At 36.7% G+C, this 26,890-nt stretch overlaps 1 protein-coding gene and 1 long non-coding RNA gene across 2 annotated transcripts in view; both read right to left on the bottom strand.

Moving 5' to 3' along the window:
- Window positions 1–2,639: 2,639 nt before the first annotated feature.
- Window positions 2,640–5,083, bottom strand: LOC136849267 (uncharacterized). The gene is made up of 2 exons (XR_010856283.1): window positions 3,629–5,083; window positions 2,640–3,350 (listed from the first exon to the last, which is right to left on the bottom strand). It is a non-coding gene; the product is annotated as an uncharacterized lncRNA (long non-coding RNA).
- A 3,504-nt stretch (window positions 5,084–8,587) lies between these two features.
- LOC136840190 (transcription factor mef2A-like) overlaps window positions 8,588–26,890 on the bottom strand; it is a 35,956-nt gene continuing 17,653 nt past the window's right edge. The window contains exons 3-11 of the mRNA XM_067106684.1: window positions 26,083–26,211; window positions 25,330–25,428; window positions 21,949–22,030; window positions 19,209–19,309; window positions 17,675–17,871; window positions 15,437–15,643; window positions 14,311–14,416; window positions 13,603–13,908; window positions 8,588–10,032 (exon numbers count right to left, since the gene is read on the bottom strand). Coding sequence (XP_066962785.1) covers window positions 9,893–10,032; window positions 13,603–13,908; window positions 14,311–14,416; window positions 15,437–15,643; window positions 17,675–17,871; window positions 19,209–19,309; window positions 21,949–22,030; window positions 25,330–25,428; window positions 26,083–26,211 — 1,367 coding nt within the window. The 3' untranslated portion in view covers window positions 8,588–9,892. The remainder of the gene's footprint in view (window positions 10,033–13,602; window positions 13,909–14,310; window positions 14,417–15,436; window positions 15,644–17,674; window positions 17,872–19,208; window positions 19,310–21,948; window positions 22,031–25,329; window positions 25,429–26,082; window positions 26,212–26,890) is intronic.

Below are 26,890 nucleotides of genomic sequence, written 5' to 3' on the forward strand. Positions count from 1 at the left end.
ATACGGCAAAATTGCAACCAGTAAATACCTCTAGGTAACGTTAGGTTGGTAATTTTAGGTTCTTTTAGTGCCCTATCATTTCCTAACCATTTTTGCATGAAAAACCAAAAATCGGTTTTCATGCAAAAATAACTGGCTGGAGTCTTACTGGCAACTTATAAAATTTTACCCGGTAGTCTTTCCTGGGTGCATCGAGAACAGATATAAAATAAAAGCACTTAATTATTAATAACTAGCCTAGTCCAGGAAACCTCTCTGCATTATCTTATGAAAGCAGTGCGGATTTGATGTGTAAACACAATGCATCGATAAATGACATCAAGGACTGTCCAACCTTAAATTTGTTTAAACATAATACTCACTGTTTCTGGCTTGTTTTGATTTATCCATTTTCTGAGGATCCTCACATCCGGGCCAAGGTTCTTTGCAGCGTCCCTTCGGCCCGTAGCTGCAACCCCTTTCGTTCCTTTTACTGTACCTCCGTTCATATTCTCTTTCTTCCGTGTTACTTTCCACTCTCCCCTAACAGTTTCCACAGCGCAAATGCAAGGTTTTCCTCCCGTTACACCTTTCAAACCTTTCTGCTCTCAATTTCCGTTTCTGCACAGAATGACGTCGTAGGTTCCGGCGCTTGATCTTTGGCCTAAATTCTATTTTCCATTCCGTTGTCCCTTTAGCATTCAGGAGAGATGAGGATTGAGTCTTTTCCCCTCTCTATAATATCCTTCGATGCACCAGTTCAGATTTTTATCTCGTGAAATCATTGACAGTCAGATCGTAATGTTCAAAATGACAGCGTTTCCCCGCTACTACAAGCTTTGGAACTTAGTATACCAGAGGTCCTTTATTCTTCACACCACTGGACTGTGGAACAGCCTTCCTGAGAATGTCGCGCAACTGGAACTTCAGAAGCTCAAGCGAAGATGCAGTGCACTGCTACCCTAATACAATTCAACTTGCATTTTAATAATTTACTTACATTTATATTTATTTATTTATTTATTTATTTATTTATTTGTTAATTGATCTGTTGTTCTAATATCTGATCTCCTCTTTCTGTATTTCACATGACCTTCTGTTACTTTTTTCGAATGAACACCATCACATTCTTTGGAAGCTTGACTTTCAAGCCAATGGCCCCTGTGGTGGGCTTGTCCCGTATGAATAGGGTTCATCTTCTGATTAATAATAATAATAATAATAATAATAATAATAATAATAATAATAATAATAATAATAATACTTTCAGCTGTTGTCTTCACAAGCTTCCATCCTTTCCGTGGCAAGGAGATTGTTTCACAAATCTTCCCTGCCCTCTGTAATCTACTGTAATTTAAACTGTCGCATGGAAATGGTTCTGGGATTTCACATTGAAAGATTGCTCATACTGGTTTGTGACTGTATATCAGCTTGGATTTCTAGTATATCCTTACTTTCCTCTTATTGAGTGTTACTGTCCGTTTATTTATTTAGAATACACAGATTCTTGTGGTTGCATGAATGTTTTCTTTCGCCCAAGGAAATTTTTCACTGTAATTTTTCAACATGGATTTTTCCTCTGTGACGTCCTTTTCGGTGGATACCATTTCCACAAAAAAAAAAATAAATAAATAAATAAAAGGAATAAAACTTTTACTTCCCAGTGTTTTTTTTTTTTCTTTCTTTTTCTCGCGCACCTTTGAAAGTTTCAAATTGTTCCACAGGTGAGTTGCCCAGACTATTGTTTTCCCAGATGAATAGCTTTGACGGCAAAGCCAAATTTCATTCCTTTATTTTTAGCACAATCGTCTTTGGAATACAGGAAAAATAAGATTTCTCTTCTGTTGTCGTATAACTACCGTACTTAAAGCGGTATCATGGATCAGGTACGACAATCAGATTCCATTATGTAAAATCAGCAAAGGTAACCATTTGTGTGAATCTTGTGGGCTGGATCGTTTGCACGAACAGAATTGCCTCTTGAATATTGCTTGCTGCCATTTCAAAAGCCACACGGAGTGCACTTTTGGGATTGATGAAGGCAGAATCCCTAATCTGTGTTCTTTCCATAGCTTAATGTTAGCCCTAGAAGGAATCCCAAATTTAGTGTAATTAGGGGAGCAACTGTTTCCCTAAACTTATTGTAAACGGAGAGGAATTGTTTCCCTAAACTTACTGTAAATGGGGGAGCAACTGTTTCCCAAAACCTTTTGTAAATGGGGGAGCAATTGTTTCCCGAAACTTACTGTAAAAGGGGGAGCAACTGTTTCCCAAAACCTTTTTGTAAACGGGGAGCAATTGTTTTCCTAAACTTACTGTAAATGGGGGCAACTGTTTAGGGTCCCTAAACTTACTGTAAATGGGGAGCAACTGTTTCCTAAACTTAATGGAAATGGGGAGCAACTGTTTCCCAAAACTTATTGTAAATGGGGGAGCAACTGTTTCCCCAAACTTGTTGTAAATGAGGAAGTAACTGTTTCCCTAAACTTACTGTAAATGGTGGAGCAGCTGCTTCCCTAAACTTACTGTAAATGGGGAGCAACTGTTTCCCTAAACTCCCTGTAAATGGGGGAGCAACTTGTTCCCCATTTTGACCGTGAAGTGGAAACCGTTCCCCTGAAAAGTGAGGTTCTGTTGACAAAGAACGTAAACACACACGATTTTAACTATAGTATCTGTTTTTATTTATTCAACATATTTACATTGCGATTTCAACAGACTTACTAGCTACGACCTCAAGTGAAAGGTTTGACAACCTGTACTCTCAAGGTCTGTCTACCTGGCCACTATTGAAAGTATATTCCATATATGTATATATATGTATATACTGTGTATACACATACATACACATACATACATACATATCTCACAATCAAACAAAGCAAAACGTAAAATCACCATCAAAACTAAAGTGTTCACATTGAACAGACGCGAAAGTCAACAACAAACATGAGGCTACTTCATGGATTTTGAAGAGGCCTAGTGCCTCCTCCTGCATCTCTGGATTAGTATCATTATTATATATATATATATTATATATTTACGAGAACAACAAGGCTGTCTGGAGTGGCTTCGAGAGGGCATGCGCGGAGAGGAGAAGAAGAAGAGGAGAAGAAGAAGAAGGGAAGGATTAGGAGGGACTAGAAGCTGAGGGGAGGGTGTAATGCACTATTGTGTGAATACAGTGATGGTTTTGGAAACGTACTTCTTTATTAATTTTTGTTTTGTTTTGTTACATTGCCTCCCTCGTAAAATCAGTTCTGTCTGAGATCCGTTTTAGTCTCTTCAAAGGCAGTTCGCTGGTTTTTGGAGAATGGGATGAATTGATTTCTTGAAATTTTTTGAATTATCATTATGTTCTTTTCAAAGACCTTTCACTGGTTTTGGGATGAACTGATTTCGTGAAATCAGTAGGCTATCATTATAATCTTTTCAAAGACTGGTTTTGGAGAGTGGGATGAACTGATTTCATGAAATCAGTAGTGGTTACCATTATAATCTTTTCAAAGACTTTTCACTGGTTTTTTGGATGAACTGATTTCATGAAATCAGTAGTGGTTACCATTATAATCTTTTCAAAGAACTGGTTTTTAGTGGGATGAAATTTCATGAAATCAGTAGTGGTTATCATTATAATCTTTTCAAAGACTTCTCACTGGTTTTTGGAGAGTGGGATGAACTGATTTCATGAAATCAGTAGTGGCTATCATTATAATCTTTTCAAAGACTTTTCACTGGTTTTTGGAGAGTGGGATGAACTGATTTCATGAAATCAGTAGTGGTTACCATTATAATCTTTTCAAAGACTTTTCGCTGGTTTTTGGAGAGTGGGATGAACTGATTTCATGAAATCAGTAGTGGTTATCATTATAATCTTTTCAAAGACTTCTCACTGGTTTTTGGAGAGTGGGATGAACTGATTTCATGAGATCAGCAGTGGTTACCATTCTAATCTTTTCAAAGACTTCTCACTGGTTTTTGGGAGAGACTGAGATGAAATATCTTGAAATCAGTAATGAGTGTTATAAAGAATTTTGTCTACTTGATTTAGTTACCTTATTTCTTTATATTCCCACAAACAAGATTCAGTGATCCGGTAGACCGCACTCAGTTGTGTCTAACAGATTCGTAACTGGCTTGGGCTATTCACTCAGGCATCTGTGAAATCTGTGGTAAATGATTGACTTTACAACTCTCCAACTCTCTCTCTCTCCATTTTTCACAGATATTTGTTTTGAAGAGGAGTTTGCAGGCGATTCTTGCACATGCGCATATACGTTGCTGTTGCCATCGATTCTCATTTGCATTGATTCTCATTTGCCATAGGTTCTCATTTGCATTGATGCACATTTGCCATAGATTCTATATTTGCATTGATTCTCATTTTCCAGTTATTCTCATTGATTCTAATTTGCATTGATTCTCATTTGCTATTGATTCTCATTTGCCATAGATTCTCATTTACATTGATTCACATTTGCCATTGAGTCTCATTTTCCATTGACTCTCATTTGTCCGTGATTCTCATTTGTCATTGATTCTCATTTGCCATGGATTCTCATTTATGTTGATTCTCATTGGCCATAGATTCTAATTTGCCATTGTTTCTCATTTGCCATTGATTCTCACACTCCCACTGGATCTGTTAAAATGGGACTCAGTTATTTTCCATGCGTGGTCGGCTTCTACTATTCATGGTTTGACATCTTTTCCTGTGAGTTCAGTTCGAAGTACTTTGTTTGATCAAAATTGCCAAAGTATTAATGCTGTATACCAGTTTATATGAGAACAACTCTATATAATAAAGTGTTTTACCCAAAATACACGGCTCTGAGAATTTTTCTCTTACGCGAAAGCCATGCTTCTGTGTATTAACCGAAGTCGAGCTTCTAATTATAAATTGGTTTGCGTCTTTGTCAGAAAAACGTCTGCTTTTGGGGAATAAGGTCTGAACTGGAGTACCTCACTAAGTCATCCCATGATCTTAATTTTAATCGGCGCCGTATCATCACACACAATAAGAAAAATATCAGGAGGTTATCATTGTCTGCTCGTTGAACAAAAGGTCTAAAAGTACCTTGCGGAATATTTAGAATAAACGATTGTTTTCGAGACTCAGAATTTTGAAAATAATAGATAAAAACGATATGACAGTTCTCTTTTATGTATATATATATATGTGTGTGCATATATATATATATATATAATATATATATATATATATATATATTTATATATATATATATATATATATATATATATATATATGTGTGTGTGTGTGTGTGTGTGTGTGTATGTATATGTGTGTATATATATAGATATGTATATGTATATATATACATATATATATATATATATATATATATATATATATATATATATATATATATATATATATATATATATATATATTAGACTGCTCAAAGAAGTATGGACTTGGTATTACGGGCATGTGAGATAAATCTACGGAAATGAGAACCCACTTTTCATGTTTGCTGACCCGTTTGAAATTGTTACATTATCTCCAACAAAGCTTTCTGTAGTGATATTTTCGCGATATTTTTGTCAAACGCAGTAAAAGCTGAACCTTCGAGGCCATTCTGTAACAATTTGAAAAGTTTCAGACCTACGCTTTGACTTATTTTCGAGTTGTAGCTGTATGAATGAACAATTTAAGGTTTGGTTGTTTTTATACAATCAAATGCAGGTACAATAGGTTAATGAGACTTGAGGTGAAGACTAGTTGATCACTACTCTTGTGGTTATATATATATATATATATATTGTGGTATATATATATATATATATATATATATATATATATATATATATATATATATATATGTGTGTGTGTGTGTGTGTGTATACCCATAACATACATTATATATATAAACATATATATACATTATATATATATATATATATATATATATATATATATATATATATAGTGGAGGTAAATAAAAAAAGTACATCACTGCTCTGGGAGTGCCACTCACTTGGAACAATAATGATGGAAGATCGCGGATGACAGCGTGCTATAAATTTGTTACCATATGGCATAAAACGAGAGAAGTAAATAAGATGTCAAAAGACTGGAGTTCTGCAAGGCTGGAATCCCTAAAGGAGAAAAAGCCGAGAAAGCTGTGTTTTATGGTACTTGACGAGTCCCAAGTCGAATGGCAGGATGTTCAAGGCTGTGAAGGACATTCTGAAGGAGTTGCGACCTGCTGTGTCAGAAGAAAGTAGGGTTCGGTGAAAGAGAACAGGTGAATGACATTGAGGCTTTAGGAAACAGTTGTGACAGCGAATACGCGTGGTCCACAAAGCGTAGAAGAATTTATTGGAATCCGGACTTGAGTCACACTTGGTCTGGAGAATAGGAACGGGTTGTTTTAGGCGAGAAAGAGGTGCTGTTTTTGTAGGAAGTGAATGAAAATGGGAAGCCTCCTGGAAGTGTGTTGGGAAAGCTGCTTGGTTGTTGCAAAATGGGTGATTTGTAAAGAGCGATGGTGAGAGGAGAACTGGATAGAGGTATATTTGGCCAGTGTCTAGGTGACTGAATGTTGTATAAAGAAGGCAAGATTGACGGATAACAGGCTGCAATGAAAGGCACCACGAGGAGAACGCAAAACTCAAGGTGAGGTCACTAAATCAGGACGGGATGCCTGCAGAATTTTTATCAGGAAGAAAGGATACAATAGTGAAAAAAAACGTGTACTGCTTAAAGCACAGATATGTAATAGGATGAATTCAGCGGTCAAAGACAAAGGGAGTGAAACAGGTATACACTTGTTAAACATTCAGCAGCAAATATGACAAAGTATTGTAGGACTGAAAAGAATCTGGACTTCAGGGAAATAAGTGCAGAGAGGAAGGTTAATGAGCAGATGGATCTCAAATTAAATAAGAAATGTATTGAGAGAGTAAATATGACAAAGTATTTTAGGACTGAAAAGAATCTGGACTTCAGGAAATAAGTGCAGAGAGGAAGGCTACTGAGCAGATGGATCTCAGATTCAATAAGAAATGTATTGAGAGAGTAAATATGACAAAATATTTTAGGACTGAAAAGAATCTGGACTTCAGGGAAATAAGTGCAGAGAGGAAGGTTAATGAGCAGATGGATCTCAGATTAAATAAGAAATGTATTGAGAGAGTAAATATGACAAAGTATTTTAGGACTGAAAAGAATATGTACTTCAGGGAAATAAGTGCAGAGAGGAAGGCTACTGAGCAGATGGATCTCAGATTCAATAAGAAACGCTTTGAGATATGCGCTCTGAAGAAAATACTATGAAGAGACGATTTCTTGCCATAGTGACCATTGACAATGTAAGGCGGGCAACTGAAGATTTGAAGGGCAAACAGAAGCTAAAACAAATAAAAGTCAATTGCGCAGGTGTTTGTAAGTGTATGAAGAAGAAGCTGATGTTGTGGAAGCTTGCTGCACAAGGGGTTTATTCATGACTAAGCAGTTTTTCTGAAGCCACTGTTGAATGGGGGAACGGTTTATTGGTGTATATACATATACATACGTATATATATATATATATATATATATATATATATATATATATATATATATATATAAATATATATATGTATATATATAAATATATATATCAATATATATATGTATATATAGTATATATATATATATATATATATATATATATATATATATATATATATATATATATATATATATATATATATATATATATAATATATAATCAAAGGGTTTTATAGACAAACAGTCAGGCAGACATGCAATATCACTTATGCAGTTACTTAGACGGGTGAATGATCTGCATGCATACTATAGACGAAACATACAGGCACAGTATGAAAATGACAAGTGGCTTAGTTACACAACTGTATCAGATACAAAGGTGAATCTGAATAACAAAAAAAAGACAAAAAGAAATAATAAAATAATAATAATAATAATAATAATAATAATAATAATAATAATAATAATAATAATAATACTAATAATAATAGCTAGGCATCTAGAATTATCAAGCTCAATTATGAAGTTTTTCTCCACACCAGGAATTCTTAAAATATATATAAGGCTGCCAGTGGAATAATCCTTGTCTGTTCACTTTTCAGAAATGAAAATCTGACCTAATTTGACCCCAGTGTTTTTCAGTCGGTGTAGAAAATTTGGCATTTTTGTCCATCAGTTTAAAAAAAATTCTTTTGAATGATTTTAGATCACCGAAAACTTAGCTTTAGGTTCATATAGTACATCCTCCACTTCATTTCTTGAAATTCAACTAATCTATCATCTTCTTCATTATTTTTATATGACCATCATTGGTAAATTTTAAAGTACGAGAAACGTAACCTCTGAATTTTAAAATGTTGGCTCATAAGTCATTCGTCAAAAAGTTATGGGATGTGGAAATTTATATATGTATATATATATATATATATATATATATATATATATATATATATATATATATATATATATATATATATATAAATAAGTCATTCTTCGAAAAAGTTATTCGATGTGAAATTTATATTTATATATATATATATATATATATATATATATATATATATATATATATATATATATATAATGTCATCCATCGAAAAAGTGTTTCGACCTGGAAATTTATTTTTATATAAATAAGTCATTCATCGAAAAAGTTATCCGACGTGGAAATTTAATTTTCTTTTTCATATAAAAAGACACTCGACCAAGAAAAAGTCAGATTTCTATGGGGGAATAATTATTCATTTAAATTTCGTAAAAGGAGAACAGTTTCAGTACTTAGAAACTAACCGTATTCATAGCATATTATGGACGTTTGTTTGTATTCAATTGTAACATTCGTAAAGCTTTTTCAGTTTCGTGTCTCTTCTGTTTATATGTTGTACAACATCTGTACAAACGTCATTAAAATGCCACATTTGCAGTAATAATAATAATAATAATAACTTCACATATGCATGGTGAAATTAATCCTGAACGTACTGACAACATAAAGTACCTTCATTATAAAATAATAATAGTAATAATGAAAATAACAATTTCATTTTCTCCACCATAGGTAGTACTGAAGATATTACCGTAATCAGCTCCTTCAGCACACCTGTGGCGAAAGCATTACTGTTGTTAAGACTGTCATGATTACAGAGAACATTTACGGAAATGCATCAGTCTCCGGAGGTGTTATGAATTGCAATCAGCAATGAGTGATTTCACCAGCATATTCGTCCTCTCCTTACCATCACCGTTGCCAGCGTTAAAAAAAAATGGTTCGTTTTAATCGCACTTCAAGTGTTTCTACGTCGCTTCAAGATAACACGCCTTGTTGTAATATAACCGTCTGAAGTGACATTTCTCGCCCTTTGTTTTGTTCGGACCGATATTTTACCTCTACGTAAATGAAGTTCCTTTCCAGAGAGCCAACTCCTATATTATTTTAAACAGGCACTTTGTTTACTATTTGGATTACATATCAAGAACCATCTATAGTCTGAGCTATCCCTAGGAAACATCTCAAGAAGAAGAACAGAACTGCCGTTTCCTCCTCTTCTTCTTCCATATCTGCAATTAAACTCGACCGCCCACACTTCTGACTGTTTACTTGCATAACACGTTGTTTCTGACGAGAACTGGATCATCCAGGCCTGGACTCTGTTTAGAATTGACAATCGTATTCTTAAGATTCTTAGATTTCTTTTCTGTCTGAAAATTCGTTGTTTAAAGAAGCTTGGGTCATAAACCACAGATCTGGACCCAGAATGAAAGTAAGCAAGATGATGGCGAGTGAACAAGGTTCAACAGTCCAGGCTAGGATGTCAGCCAGCGAATAGGACGCACCATAAACTAATCCTTGATAAGTTTTTCTTTTTTTTTTTACAAGATGTCTAAGCTTAGCTGCTTCTACAAATACATTCCATTGACGAGATAGTCAGCGTCGTGGGCGTAGGGCGAGCGAGACCCTCTGTGTTTTCTGAGTCTTCGTCTGACGCCCCTGAGACGGCAGCCCACTAGGACAACAAGGAGAGCCGTGATACAAACACCTGTAAGAGACGAGAAAGAGTTCCAATGTTATTCGTTTCTAGTAGAGAGAGAGAGAGAAAGACTGGAAAGAGAACTGCTGTTGATGAAGAGGTGCTTTGATTTAATTGATTCCTACCCAGGAGGGAAATGTGGAAGTAAGTTGCTTCAGGGTACCTTAATGGTATGTCTGAGTGTCTACACCGCACTAGAACATATCATGAACACTCTTCACTGATTTTCTGCACACATGTCACTAACAGGATGAATACAAGTCTGATACTTCATACGATTATCCAGCATTTGCTAAAGCTCCGTTCTCCACATATGGTCTTTGACTTAGTTTTCAACCTGTTTGTGATATACATGCAATAAGTTGCAGATATGTGATTTCCTTAAGGAAAACGATCAACTGTTTAAAGTCAGCATCTACGTATGTAGTCCATTAATCAGGTTAAACATAACTGAATTCGAGAAATTCCTAAATTTTACATTTTTTTTCAACTTCCTAGATATTTTCTGTTCATTTTAAGTATATTCCACCCTGGATTAAACTTCATGCCGTTCAGGCTTATCAGTTAAATCTGATGGAATGTTGAAACTAATGTGGAGGACTATCCTTAATAATAATATGGTGTTTTCGAGAATTCCGTTGTTGGAGTAAAATTACTGTTTACCCAGTTACTGCAATTTGTTTGTGGGCTTTTAATTCTTTTAAATTAAGTTACAGCTGATTCCTCACGTATTATAAATTATGGAACAAGCATCCACGTGATTTAATGATTTCGTGAGGTACCCAGAGGTTGCATAAGATTTACTCAAGACTTTGGGTATTACAGCTGAAATAATGGGCCTTCAGATCCATCAAATGCTGAAGAATCGCAATAGAAGACTATAAATGCTTTGATATCATTCAAGGCTTTGTATGTTGCTGCATTCATTACAAGATATTCAGTCTGATGTTAAGCAGACTTGAAGTCTTGCCACTGTTACTTGCTCACGCAGGGGTGTGAAGGATATTAAGGGATATCAAAAGCTGCAATTGATTTTGCAACATAATAAATGCTACACTTTTTATTTCTGTAAAGAAAAGAGACGTGGACATGTGCACCTTCCTGATCCAAGCATGCCTTTGCTTCCGTGTTTCATTAACAAGAAGCCAACAGCTTCAAATTAACAGAGGCATGTTGAATAACTCAGAACACAGGATAGTGCAGATGTACATCCTAGAAGTGGATAATGAGAGTTGAGCTTGCAATCTTTGCTCAGTACTTTTTGGAATCCGACCCTGACCTGTACAGTGAAGCCGAAGAAGTGGTGACAAAGAGCCCGAAAGTTGGCAAGAGCAAAATCCAAATGGTGGCAAAATACAGACTAGAAGTTTGCGAGACCAGTGCCCAATCAGTGGCCATATACAGACTAGAATTTTGCAAGAGGAATGCCTAAGTGATAAAAACATACGGTCTAAAAATTTGCGAGACGAATGACCAAAGAAGTGGTCGAGAATTACATTACGCATCTTTATCCCCTTCTTATTGAGTTTACTAGCACAACCCACAGAGCGACAATCGTTCAAACCCTCAACAACATCATCAGAGAGCAACCGTCTTACACCAGAGTTAGTGTGAGTCATAGATGGAGGCAAAGGTGAACTGCTAATACAGTGCAAAGCTTTAGAGTCAACTGCCTCAAGTAAAACAGTCTTCCTAAATGGGAACATTACTCCATGCAGAAATCTGGAGGAGCTGCTGCAGGGAAGAAGTGCTTGGGACACTTGAGAGCAAGCCACCTTTGGGAAGGCCACTGTAAGTGAACCTTTAGGGTGATCTTTCAGTGACGTGGTACTATGTACCCCTAATTCGTGAATTTGTAGGAGTCTCAGGGACTCATCTCTGAATTATTAAACATCATTGAAAAACCTTGTTGAGTAGCACGTGATGTCTTGGAAGCAATGAAACTGGCAAGCATATGTTTGTTCCCATTAAGATAATATCCATCCTTACCTTGATAGAATAACACGTAGTTAAGGAAGGCTAAGAACGAGGCTCTAAACAGAGCAAAAAAGCAAAGGAAAGAAGATATGTGAACAGTCTTTTTGTAAATGAATAGGGCTAAAGAGGAGTTCTGGAGGAGGTCCCCGACGAAGAAAGAAAAATGATAAAGTGACAAGGAAGACGGCACGCTGAGCACCGTGAACTTCAGTCATTATGAGCATTGTAAGATAGACCAGTAGTTGATCTTGTCATATATCATCAAAAAGTTTCAGAAAGTGGATATCCAGAGGAGGGTTTTCTAGCACTTTTAGCTGTTGGACACCATCTAGACCCCATTTTCTCATGTGGACCCTTATGGCTGCTGTTGGTGTAAAACAAAATGTAATAAAACTATATTTCACCTTCTCCATGGATTAATGATATCAGTTTTAGCATTGCTTCCTAGATACAGTATATGTATCAAATGTTATTTGCCATCTGGTCAAGAGGAAAATTGCTCCTTACTTATGTTAGCAGAATCATCATTCTGGCCAAGTCCATCTCATAAACGTATCCAGCCAAGGAAAATAATTTCCTTTGCCAGATACTGTATCCATCACAGTGTGAAGTGACTTTAGTGAGCCCAGTCTAGGATAACATTGAAGCTTCTCAGTTGTTTAAAGTAAAGCTTATCAACCATCACCTGTCCCTTAGTGGCCGAGTTCATTTCAAACCACAGAACAGTCTGATGGACCAAGATTCTCACGTCTCACTGATGCATAATAAAGGATGATGCTAGCACAAAGAGGAGAAACAAGGTGTTAATCTTTAGATGATAAATTTGTTATACTTTGTTGTCTCCTTGTTGTCAGTGATGTAGTCATAGCATTTTATATAGAGACTCAAACTTCAGACTTTCTAAGGTATCTGTTATACTCTTTTCACTGGAATGTGAGGTTGAGTCCGAAATTACAGATATAAAAGGTTACCATCATTCACAGATCAATTCAAATCTTTTACCTCATTTGTAGAAGAATGAGAATGTTTGGTATTCGAATAGATTTAGAATGGCTGGCAATTCAGCTCCATTCAGCAGACTTTTTGGAGCTTTTGGGAATAAAGGTAAACAATGTTCCATTATATGTTTCCCATTTTCTTCCAGAATTTTCTCTTGGGAAAGAAATATTGCTGTATAGACAATCAAAACAATACTAAATGAAATGAACAAAAAAAGGTTAAGTACAGTATGACGTGCCATTCTACTTATTTTTTTTTAGAATGCTGTCTTGTATACCTTTGGTAATAGATATTCAGATAATTATTCTGTAAAATGTGGGACTCCAAGCTGCTACATTTTAATAATCTGGTACATTTATTTATATATTTTCAGATTCTCTGGACACCATCACTAACACTGATATCAAGAATGTTGTACATTTGAATATTTGCTCAGTCTGATAGTACAAGAGCAGGTGTGCATTGAGCTGGGTATGTTACAAAAGAAATCCTGAATTATTTTTCTGTTAAGCATCCTGGAAAAAGAGGTAGTATTAAAACTAATAATTCATACGCAAAAACAAGACAACTGTAATAGGTATGTGCTTATATACTTATTCTTACCCATAGCAAGGGCCAGCACAGCTCCTGAGGCTTGTGCATCCTGCTCGCGAGCTTCGATCTGGAGCTCTTCGAGGTTGACCTCCAGTCGAGCCAAAGAAGAGTGAGCAATTGAGTGCTGGTGGGGTTCGTGAGCTGATTCGAGATGGGCGTGGTCCGAGCTCTTTTCCTCTGACGAATGGGACCCTCCACCTCCTCCTCCTCCTCCTCCTCCCAGTCCACCACCTCCACCTTTCCCATCAGGTAAGGTACCATTGTTGTTACTGTTGCTGCTGCTGCTACTGGTAATACTACTTGTGCTTGATTTGCCTAGAGGGAGAAATGAGGTTCCTTTGTCATTAATGAATATCACAGATTTATTTTCATCTCTTATTGTCTAGGGCTGGATTTTGACTGACAAATCCTTCTCTGTTACCTGACCTGTTTGACAAGACATATTTATTGTACAGTAAACAGTTGTTGTAGAAGCAGGATAAAATTTTTGAAGTCATAGACATTCTAAGTCAGAAAATTTGTCACTAGACTAACAGAAGATATTGCTCAATATTTTGACACTAGACTAGCAGAAGATATACTCAATATTTTGACACTAGACTAGCAAAAGATATCACACAATATTTTGACACTAAACTAGATGATATTGTTCATTCATGTGTTTTCTATAACACTGCAACAATTTCCTAAAATACATGCACCCTTGGGAGAACTTACTAGATGATGGAACCGTAGTCAGTGGTGCTTTAGTTGATGGTGGCAATTTTACTTCTGCTCTCTGATTGGCTAGGTTCCGGACGTTACCTCCACTCACCATACCCATCTGAAATACAATTGCTGTCATGTAACTTTTAGTTCCACAAAGGAAAGTTTAAGCAGAAATCACTGTTCTTCCAAACCTTCTATAAAGACCCTATTACCTTCCAGGCTTCACCTGGTCCAAAATTAATTTATTCTTACATCCTACCATCATTGATTACAGTTACTCACAAATACCCATATGAATCAGTTACTATCATTCTTCCCACATTATAATCTTACTTTTACTAACCTCAGTTTTCAGATTTCTTTTGTCAAACTCTTCCCTTACTCATTCACAAATCCTCTCCTCATCCTATAACTTTGCTCTCACCTTGGACCTTTCTTTGACTCTACCACCTCTCTTTCTACTTAAAAATATCAACAAGCCATGGACACATAATACATCCTTGTCTCAAACTCATTTCTACACCGACCCAGTCATGTTTGCGTCTGCAGAAGTAACGTAGCCTTGCTTTCATCACAAAAGTTCATAATCAGATTGCCATACATCTTTAACAGCATCCTCACATAATCACTGTCGATTCTGTTTTAAGCCACTCACTGGTGGCTTGGGGATGGTGCCACTGCATAAACCCGGTGGTCCACCAACTTAGTGGTCTGAAACTTGAGAGGGTTAGTAAGAAAATAGGCACCAGCCCTTGGGCTGAGGTTTAAGCAGTGGGCCTAGTGACACACTGGCCACGTGTCTTAGGCATTGGGACTGCTCCCCCACTGTCTGTTGGCCGAAGAAACCGGAGTTCAGCGGTGGCCTTATGAGCAATGCGAGGCCCAGGAGGACTTTATGTACTTTATATTATGGGTCCAGGTGTGCTACAGACCTCGGTAATTTCCCTTGCGCTCCAGTGTCTCACACAGCTGTCTTATAACTTGATCCCGACACTCCCTCTTCTATGTCTAAACCCAAAGTGCTCATCACCTATCAATTTTCTTGTTACCTGTCATACTTTCTCATTCGTAATCTTACCATAAGCCTTCCCAGGTGTGCTGGAATATACGAATGAATGTAAATGGTGGGACATACCTCTGTGTTTTGGAAGTTGCCTGGGAAACTGGCCATTTGTTGCTGTGGTTTGTTGTTGGGATTTTGTTGGTAGGGTCCCAGCTGTTGTTGCATCATCTGCTGCTGTTGTTGAAGCTGCTGTTGCATTCCTGGTCCAGCGTTCATGTGTTGCAGGTCTTGCATTGGTTGTTGTTGGAGGCTGTAATTAGGTTTGTCCATCCATACAGGCTGCAAGATACAACAATATAATTATAATAATGCCAAGAACAATGCTAGAAAACAAAATAACAATTTATTATTATTATTATTATTATTATTATTATTATTATTATTATTATTATTATTATTATTATTATTATTATTATACACACATTGAAAGAAAATGCTCCAGACATTATGCTTATCAGTGAAAAATATGCTTTCAAATCCGAATTTCCGAAACTTAGTACCAAAACCCAAATTTAGGTTAAGCAGCTTTGCATTCTGCAAACGCCATCATGAACTCTCAACTGCCTGCATTTCTCATCCCCCTCTGTGGTCCATTGGTTATGAAAGAGGCTTCACCTGGGAAAGGCCTAAGTTTAATTCCTACAAGTGTAAACAGTTCAGGTCTTTTTTCCTGAAAAGCCAGTTTGTGCCCCCGCTGAAAACTGAGTGAATTGTAGACCTGGTAGTTAGCCAGTTATATTTGGTCTCAGTGGGGATGGAAAAGGGCATAGAGCTAGCAGGATTATCCCAGACGACTTACTGAGAACATGAAGGCCTGTACCATACAGAGCCACCTCAAAGGGCGCGTCCACACTACAGTAAAAACATGTCATAAACACACTACAGTAAATGATCACATATGCACACACATATATCACAAACATGTTAAATACAAGTCAGTGATTTAATGTACAGCAGTTCCACGATTTTGCAGCATTTGCCAAAGGTTCTTCCACCACTTGCAGTCGTTGACTTGTTTCCAACCTGTTTGTGATATGCATGCGATAAGTTACAGATGTGTGTTTATGACATGCTTACTGTACTGTAGTGAGAACGTACGCTAATAGGATAGGGCGTATTCATTGTTACTCAAACCTTTCCTGTCTCTCGAGCATAATCAATGAAGTGAGTTCCACACTTATTCATTTGTGAAGATGCAGAAGGCTTCTCTTAATTTGTAATTTAGTAGCAGCACACATTCGTCGGTATTGGCATTCATGTATAGAAATATGTGTGATCGTATGCTGCTATACGTGTCTTCGTAGCTTAACCTTTGCAGAGTGCAGGATTCTTTTCTAGTATTACTCCTTTAATCTCCCACCAATCCTATAGGTGTGTGGACATAAATGACTCCCCTTTCCCTCTGCACCAGGCACTTAGCCAAGACCAAATAATGCCCTGAGCAATAAAGCCAGAGGACAGTGGTTCCCTGTACGTATTACCTCCAAAAAGTAACCCTGACAGTACTTGGAATGAAAGCAAAGAATCATTTATCAGATGACAGGTGCAGATCCATCATCTCAGTGCATGTACATGTGGCGCAGTGTGTGCATGTTGATTTTTCATTTTACATAGTTTTCATTACACGGTTGAATCTCTTACTAAATTGTCTTAAAATGATTCAGTCACAGTACCGGAAAGGAGCAAAGTGTTGTTGAATTGTTACAGATTATCCGAATAATTCATAGAAAATAACATGAAAGTTTAGATCATGAAGAATTGGCACTCTAATAAATCCTAGGGTGCAACTTTCAGAGACAGCTAGATCATACACACAAAGGAAAGAAAAAATTACAGAAATTAATAGAATAAAATCAGATACTGGTAAATGTTTCCTCAAGACCAAGGAAACCCTAACGTTCAGTTATCAGAGAAATTCTGTTCTCAAACATCAAAAATTAATAGAAATTAATAGAATAAATATTGATCATGAAAACTGCTACTTTAACACCAGTGAACTCCTGACTTTCACTTATTCAGAGAAACTGAATTCACAAATTGTTCCAAAAATGATGCAAGAAAAGGTCTAAAAAAAACGTTCAAATTGTAGAAAATTCACGAATGGTTAAAATAAGGGATTCATAGCACACGTAAGATGAAAATTGCACGACGTTATCTAAGGCTGCTTTTAAGGCTACTTTTACCGCTATTCTTGGTCACACCACTGGGAAAAATCTACTTGAGAAGTGAGGGTGCTACGTGCAAGGTGGGATAGGTGTGGCGTTGCCCTTAATGAACTCTGACAGGCGAGTCATTGAAACGGACCCATACATTGCTCATCTGCGGAGGCTGCTGCGGTTGCTGTTGCTGTTGTTGTTGCTGCTGTTGCTGCTGCTGCTGCTGCTGTTGTTGTTGCTGTTGCATAGGCTGTGGTAACTGCTGCGGTTGGCCATAGTCTGGATAGTGGAAGGAATGGTGTGGCTCTGACCCCATGAACTCTCCTCCCATGCCTCGGCCTCCTCCCTCACCTGCAAGAAATTGAGATTCAGGAACACGAAGGAGTGTCGTTTTGAGGCAGATGACATGCTATGTAATTCGTTTGTTACAATCTGACATGGGAGAATCATGACACGCATAATCGGTATAAACTTGGATGTATCTCAGTCTGTTTATGAGAGTAAACACGTGTCGTTTCAGGGGTCGAATACTTGAGCCTGCTTTAATAAGTGTGACTAAAGGTGTCTCCGCGTTACAGTAAAACATATCATATGCAAATGTTGATAACTTATCGCTTATATATCACAAACAGGTTGCAAACAAGTCAGCAACTATAAGTGGAGAACGCATCTTTGGTGAATGTTGCATAATCGTTTGAAGCACTAGTTAGTACTATCAGTAATTTGTTTAACTGTGTTTAAAGTAGTTGTGATATTTGAGCAACAACATGCCTACGTGTGTTTCTAACATGTTTTACTGCATTGTGGATGCACTCTAATAACATGAACTGTCACAGAGATTTTAAACATTTTAAGACTATTGAAACCGTTGCAAATTAACTACCAGAATTCTGTTCACTACATGAATTGCATAATCACTTATGCATGATGTCTTGCTACAAAGTAATCAAAAGTTCAAGCGAAGATGCAATTCATTACTACCCTGATGTTATTCTCCTTGCATTTTAATAAATTTTCATCTATATTAATTTATTTTTTTTTACTTTTTCTTCTTAATAAGTGAGATCTCTTCTTTCTGTATTTCCCTTTAACTCTTCTTACTTCTTCCTGATGAACACCATATTCTTTGGAAGCTTGAATTTCAAGTCAGTGGCCCCTTTGGTGGTCTTTTTCCATATGAATAGGGTTCATCTTTGAATAATAATAATAATAATAATAATAATAATAATAATAATAATAATAATAATAATAATAATAATAATAATAATAATAATAATAATCTGAATGAATGAAAGGGTAAAAAACCACAGCTTGCCCATGCATCCCGAAGGGGGATAGTGCCGTCAGTGCACCTCACTTGGTGCACTGTAGGCATTACTGAGGTTCTTTGCAGCGTCCCTTCGGCGCCTAGCCGTAACCTCATTCATTCCTTTTACTGTACCTCAGTATATAATCTCTTTCTTCCATCTGACTTTCCACTCTTTCTAACAATTATTTCACAGTGCAACTGCCAGGTTTTCCCCCTGTTACACCTTTCAAACCATCTTACTGCCAATTTCCCATCCATCAGGTCAGTGGTCTGGTTAAACTGAGGTATACGTAACTTTTTTTCCCCTTCCAGCGCTGAATGACCTCATAGGTCCCAGCGCCTAAATTCTATATTCCCATAGCCTATTCCCATTCCTTACCCATGCTGTATCTCTGTCCTGGCCAGGCAGGTCGTTGGTTGTAGTCGTAGAAAGTATGTCCTCTCCCTCTTCCGCCGTAGGCTACAGGCTCCTCGGCAGGTCTGAAATTAGGATCGTTATCTCGTTAAAAAAGCTCATTTTCGTTTTGTAAGGGACTTTCATTAAGAGAATCACACGAAAGTAACGAACTTAATGTAGAGATACTTTGCTTTTTAGTTTTCTGTGAAAGAACACTATTGTGCTGGCTTTGTCTGTCTGTCCGCACTTTTTCTGTCCGCCCTCAGATCTTAAAAACTACAGAGCCTAGAGGGCTGCAAATTGGTATGTTGATCATCCACCCTCCAGTCATCAAACGTGCCAAATTGCAGCCCTCTAGCCTCAGTAGTTTTTATTTTATTTAAGGTTAAAGTTAGCCATAATCGTGCTTCTGGCAACAGTATAGGATAAGCCACCACCGGGCCGTGGTCCATACAGCATTATACCGAGACCACAGAAAGATAGATCTATTTTCGGTGGCCTTGATTGTGCGCTGTAGCGGCTGTACAGAAAACTGGATTGCGCTGAAGAATCTGCGGCGCATTTTTAACTTATTTATATTTCAAGAGGATGGCACCAGATGGGATATTTTCTTTAATGGGAAATTCATTTGATTTGGCTGAAGCATCTCTTCCCATACTTTGCTTCTTGCATCTCACCCCCCCTCCTTCCCCCAGGAACCCCCTCCCCACACAAACGCACGCACACACACACACACACGCACACACACCAGAAAAACACACACTCACAAAACTGGAAGATAGAGGTTACATAGATAGTCAGTGGCATAAGGCCAGCTTAATCAACAACAGCATGAATTTCACAGATGTACAGCTATTATCTTTATACTTAGGGAATATATATATATATATATATATATATATATATATATATATATATATATATATATATATATATATATATATATATATATATGTATATATATATATATATATATATATATATATATATATATATATATATATATACATATATATATATACATATACATATACATATACATATATAATATATATATCACCAAGCTTGCCAGCATTACACCAAGTGCACCACGATTCTCATCTGCAATTAGCATAACATACTGCGCACACCAAAGCACGTCACTTTAAATGCTGAATACCTGACTTTTTACATCATACTGGCATTAATATGAGGCCAGCTAGAATTAATGTAACGAAGGTAATGGCCCAAATGTGCATGGGGAAAGTTTAGTTGCCTAACAACTTCAAGCACAAGCAAATTGCATAACAGTCCATTGCATGCATGCACGTCACGGCGCGTCTCGCCGCAAAACCAAACCGCGTTTCTTTTTGCTTTCAAACTCGCTCCGGAGAAAGTGACATTTGACGCATTATTTTTGGGGGGACCCACCGTGTTTTTTTTTTTTTTTTTTTTTTTTTTTTTTTTTTTTTTTTTTGTCACTAGGAGTGGAGAGAGGAAGAAGTTCGTTTCGCGTGGACTGAGTCTGAGTCTTGTCTCCCACTGTACCTCCGTTCATATTCTCTTTCTTCCTAATAACTTTCCTCAGCCATCTCTAACAATTGTTTCATAGTGCAACTGCTTTGAGGTTTTCCTCCTGTTACACCTTTCAAGCCTTCTTAAAATTTCCCTTTCAGCGCTGAATGACCTCATAGGCCCCAGCGCTTGGCCTTTGGCCTAAATTCTGTATTCTATTCTATCTTGTTTTCCCAGCCGTGCCCTTTATAAACGTAGTGACTAGAGTGGCTAACTCTCTCTACCGCTGCTGATTAGGGACGTTGGGCCCGGGTTGTACTTGGATGGGTGACCATCTAAATTTGCCAGGCGTGGTCCAGGGCACAAGGAAATACACTTATTGTCAGAATGAAAATGACTTAGTCACGTTCCACTCTAACCCATTTTATCTTTGTTGCATCCTTTAGTCAATCGCGGTGGGTAGCAGCGAGGTGGAATAAGGCAGCGAGGCTAGCAGTTTCACCCCAAAATAATATCTGAGAATCAAAGTGGCTGTCCTGTTTGCTAATTCCCGGACCACTCACGACTTCGCCTTTGCCAATCCAATAAGTTGCACAAGACTCCTAGTGTCTGCTGGTGTCAAGAAAAAGGCGTGGGTCCAGCAGCCCCATCCTAAATTATTTGCTGAGAAACTGGAAGGCTTTATCCTTCTGATACCACCTCTTTCGAAGGGAAAGGGTATTTGGTGATAATACGTATGTACTGTATATGTATATATATATATATATATATATATATATATATATATATATATATATATATATATATATATATATATATATATAATTTATATATATATATATATATATATATATATATATACTTTATATATATGTATATATATTGCATATATATACATGTATATGTATATATATATATATATATTTATTTATATATATTTTAATATTTGTTTTACAAATATAATACAGAAATGTTAGGATAATTAGATATAATGCAATCTTAAATAGAAATTGAGAAATCATTGTCAGTCATGAGACGTATGATTGATGAATGTGACTATTACTTTTTATGTATGATACGAATACATATACAAACAGAAAAAAACAATCTTGAAGAGAAATTGAGAAAGCATTGTCAGTCATGAGATGTATTATTGATGAATGTGACTATTGCTTTTTGTGTATGATATGAGTACTGTCCATACACAAACAGAAAAATGCATTCTTACCCCTGCCCTGAAGGAGGATAATGACTGTAGTTCTCCAGAGGGTTGGACTTGTGGTTGAAAATCACCCTCTCGTATCCTGGACCTGTAAAGAAGGAACTGAAATAGTAAATCATTCCTTTTATTGTACCTCCATTCATATTCGTTCTTCCGTCATACTTTCCTCAACCCTCTTCTAACAACTGTTTCGTATTGCCACCGCGAGGTTTTCCTCCCGTTACCTCTGAAACCTTTTGACTGTCAAGTTTCCCTTTCAGCGCTGAATGACCAGATCACAGGCCCCAGCGCCTGGCCTTCGGCCTAAATTGTACATTTCATCCATTCCACATCATGTGAGAATTATATTCGTCACAATTTTCAGCCTGCAATTAAGGCGTTTCTCTTTCCAATACGTTTCCTCGGGATTTTATGTAAATTTCGGGTTGATTCGCGAGAAGTGGAGCGCATCTGACAAATGCGCAGTTCGCAGGAATTTCTCCGGAAGTCGTCGGTCTGAGATAGACATTATTTACATAAGCAGCATCTCACAGCGACTGGTTTTCAAGGATAAGCCTGGTAATGACTGATCTCCCGGCCCACAGCCGTAAAAAAATAACCCATTTTCTCGCCACACTCTGCTGTTGATGCGAGACTTTTTTTTTTTTTTTTCTCAAAGCTGGTTACCACTCGTTTTCTGGTGTGGTCCTCCCAGCTTCTACTGTAGAGTGGTTCTGAACCTTTTTGTCACCACGCCCCTCTCTAATAGTTGGTCCTTCCCTCTACCCTGACCCCTTGCATCTAAATTAAATTCCCTCCCAGATTTAAAGGCAAAAAAAAAAAAAAAAAAAAATGAGAAGAGGTGGGGTGTTTTAATTCCTTTGGGAGTGAATTAGTGAGATTCTTGACACTACTTCTTAGCAACTCTTGTTAAGAGAATGACGAATATAATTAGGGATTTTTGAATTTTCCCCTAGGGCTCGCCGCGCCCCCCTTGGAAATTTCTGACGCCCCCCAGGTTGAGAACCACTGCTTTGGAGTCTCAAGAAAACACTTAGCTAGAAGTTCGTTAATTGCTGTTTTTGAGTAGCCGGTAACTAAAGCAATTTGTGTAAATTATCAGTTTAGAGGGATTGTGCTTATGCAAAGAAACGCCTATGTATGCTGTGTTGATGCCTACTGTAACCATACTGTAAATATTGTAATTGCAAATAATGTAAGTTTAATCCTTTCAATAAAAAGTAAAACAAAAATAAAAATAAAAGAAAACAAGCAATATATACTAAAAAAACTAGAGGTTCGTCCTCTCTACATGTCGCAAACTTATCGCTCATACATCTCAAACAAGTTGAAGACAAGTCAGCGACTTCTTGGTGGTCCTAACCACCGCTTCGTACGATTATCCAGCATTTGCTTAAGATTCGCTCTGCACTTGCAGCCATTCTGACATGTTTTCAACTTGTTTGTGATATGTATGTGTTAAGTTACTGACATGTTGGTGATATGTTGTGGGTCACTTCCTGGCGCTCATTAGGGTCCAGGATATTTGTATAATGTCATGAGTCACCTTCTAATCCCTGTCATTCTCCAGAATATTGGCGTGATGATTTTATGGTTCATTTTCCATTACCTACCAGTTTTCACAATATACTGAACGCTCAGTTGCTCTGATAAAGCGAATATACATTAATCTGCACAATTCCTTTCAGTGCGAAGTTTGACCTGAATAAAATATCCCTTTCATCTTTTATGCCAATACAGATACTAGTCAAGTAATGGTAGAAAAAAATGACACGCACTTTGTATTCTAGTAACTCGAATTGCATACGGTGCTCATTTCACGACTCGAGACTTAAGCCAGTTGCAGAAAAGAAAGTCAGTTCAATCTGGTAGCATTTGTAAACGGATAAAAAAGGTTAGCGCAGAAGAAGACACACGACTTAAGACGGAAGTTATATCACAAGCCATTCTGTCTTAAGGAGCAAACTGTTGTTGTCATGTTCTATAACGACTACCTTCATCCTTACTTAACGGTTGCCTGGTCGTGATTGGATGTCTTTACGCAATGGCGAATTCCGGATTGCTGCATTTAAACCAGGGTTGACAGGTGAACATCCCAAAATTTCAAGAAAATATGGCCGAAAATGGCCACTTTGGAGAAGTATTTGGCCAAAAATATGGCCGAAAATGGCCACTTTGGAGAAGTATTTGGCCAAAAATATGGCCTAAGATTTAAAAGTGATTGAATTGTGTGAATTAACATAACAATTAACTGTTCATAAATTATGCCTATATAATCGATTACATGTCATCAAAATACTTCAAATTGAACTTAAAATACTTAAAGGGGAAACAGCTGTTAAACTGACAGCGCTTCGTCAAGGCATTGAATATCTTGTTGTTCTTTTTCTGCAGTCGAGGCGTTAAGAGTTCTGCTGTTGTGCATTTGTGGCATTTCGAGAGTACATTTTTGCACAAATGGACAAATTGATTGATCGTGGCCACAGAGTTCAAAAAATACCCAAATTTAAAAAATTTCACGGCCAATTTTGCAACCCTTACTCAAACTCTGGAGGAGGACTCTGACAGCACCACACAAACACTCTCTCTGCTTCGATAAATCTCTCTCCCAGTGTGACGAAATTCGACAATTACCTGTTGGATTCCCTTGGGCGTGTTTCCGCATATTAACGACTGTTGATGTTGGTAAATGGTACAGTATGCAAGTAGTTCCGTCTGGTGAAGTATGTTAATTCCTTCTGTATAACTTGGTCGTTTATATTGTAGGTGACGCTGCTAGGTTCTTAAGGAAATTTGCGGAGATTAAATACTTTTTCTTGTATTCTCTTTTCATTAGGCTATCCATTCACATGTGTACTTATACATACATACACACACACACACACACACACACACACATATATATATATATATATATATATATATATATATATATATATATATATATATATATATATATATATATATATATATATATATATATATATATATATATATATATATATATATATATATATATATATATATATATATATATATATATATATATATATATATATATATATGACGGATACACACCAGCATCACTCAATATCCAATTCACTCTGCATTTAGAAGAACTTACACCCTAGGGGAATTATAAGCGCCAAGTGTATCTGCCACGGCCAGGGTTCGAACCTGGGCTTTTGGTTCAGATAAAATGACAGCTAGTCCACTGGCCATTCGGCCATCAACGTTATATATATATATATATATATATATATATATATATATATATATATATATATATATATATATATATATATATATATATATATATATATATATAATACATGTATTTATAGACACAAAAGCAAATAAAGTAAATAAAAATAATTTTCTACGTACCATAAGCATTGTCCCTCGGAGGGGGCTGATTTTCCCAAGCGGTATAGGGACCAGAGGCACTTCCGGTCCCCCTCACAGGGGCGGCGCCCTCGGTAGATGCTGACGAGATGGAACAGATTAATAGCTAGACACACCTACACCCACACACACAATAAATAAACTTACTTCAGATGTCCTTTCAGTCATCTAAGCTTTTGAGCCAACAAACCTTGTTGTTGAGTCCAGTGTTTCTAAGCTTCTTTTGAAATAGGCATTCATGAAGCTTGAGAATGAGATAAGCTTACAATTGAGAAAAACGTTGGAATATGAAATAAGAAGACAGATAGATACCTTGATGAATCAGTGTGAGGCAGCGAGGCCAAAGGATTTTGTAAAGTACTTTGTAAGAAAATTTATCAAGATCATGGAACACTTAAGGAGAAATTCTCAAACTATAAACTTTATATATATATATATATATATATATATATATATATATATATATATATATATATATATATATATATATATATATATATATATATATATATATATATATATCACTGAATATCACATGAAGTAACAAGACAGAGGAGAAAGCGGAGAAACGTAGATAACAAGATTGGTAAAGGAGATACTAATAAGACTGATAAAAGACACTGATAAGAAAGATAAAAAAGACATTGATGAGGCAGAGTTAAAAGAGACATATATAAGAAAAAAAAAATGATTTCTGATCATTGAGACTTGGATGGCTGTTCTCGTCATACCTACCTGCTGGGCATCCCAGCGCGGAATCCTCGTCACTTTGGTCCTGGCATTGAGGAATGCCGTCGCAGGCGTTGTAGATGGCTATGCACTCGCCGCTGTGGCATTCGAACTGGAATCTCTTGCATTTGGGGGCTGGAATGCACAAGGAAAGCCCATTATTAGGTATTTTACCAAAATATGTAACTTGAGAACACAGATTTCCAGAATTAAATGACTCAGACATTTTTCAGTGGAAACAGATTAGGTATTTTACCAAAATGTGTAACTTATAACACAGGTTTCAAGACTTAAATAACTCGGACATTTTTCAGTGAAAATAAATTCCAGCATTTAGGGGCTGTAATGTAAAAAGAAAAAGAAAATTCGTGTTTAGATATTTTACCAAAATATGTGTCTTGATAACACAGATTTCCAGAATTAAATGACTCTGACATTTTTCAGTGGAAACAAATTCCAGCATTTAGGGGCTGCAATGCACAAGAAAAGCCCATTATTAGGTATTTTACAAAAATATGTAACTTGATAACACAGATTTCAAGACTCAAATAACTCGGACATTTTTCAGTGGAAATAAATTCCAGCATTTAGGGGCTGCAATGCACAAGAAAAGCCCATTATTAGGTATTTTACCAAAATATGTATCTTGATAACACAGATTTCAAGAATTAAATGACTGACATTTTTCAGTGAAAATAAATTCCAGCATTTAGGGGCTGCAATGCACAAGAAAAGCCCAGTATTAGGTATTTTACCGAAATATGTAACTTGAGAACACAGATTTCAAGAATTAAATGACTCTGACATTTTTCAG

Source organism: Macrobrachium rosenbergii, chromosome 1 (genome assembly GCF_040412425.1).
Source record: "Macrobrachium rosenbergii isolate ZJJX-2024 chromosome 1, ASM4041242v1, whole genome shotgun sequence".
NCBI lineage: Eukaryota > Metazoa > Arthropoda > Malacostraca > Decapoda > Palaemonidae > Macrobrachium > Macrobrachium rosenbergii.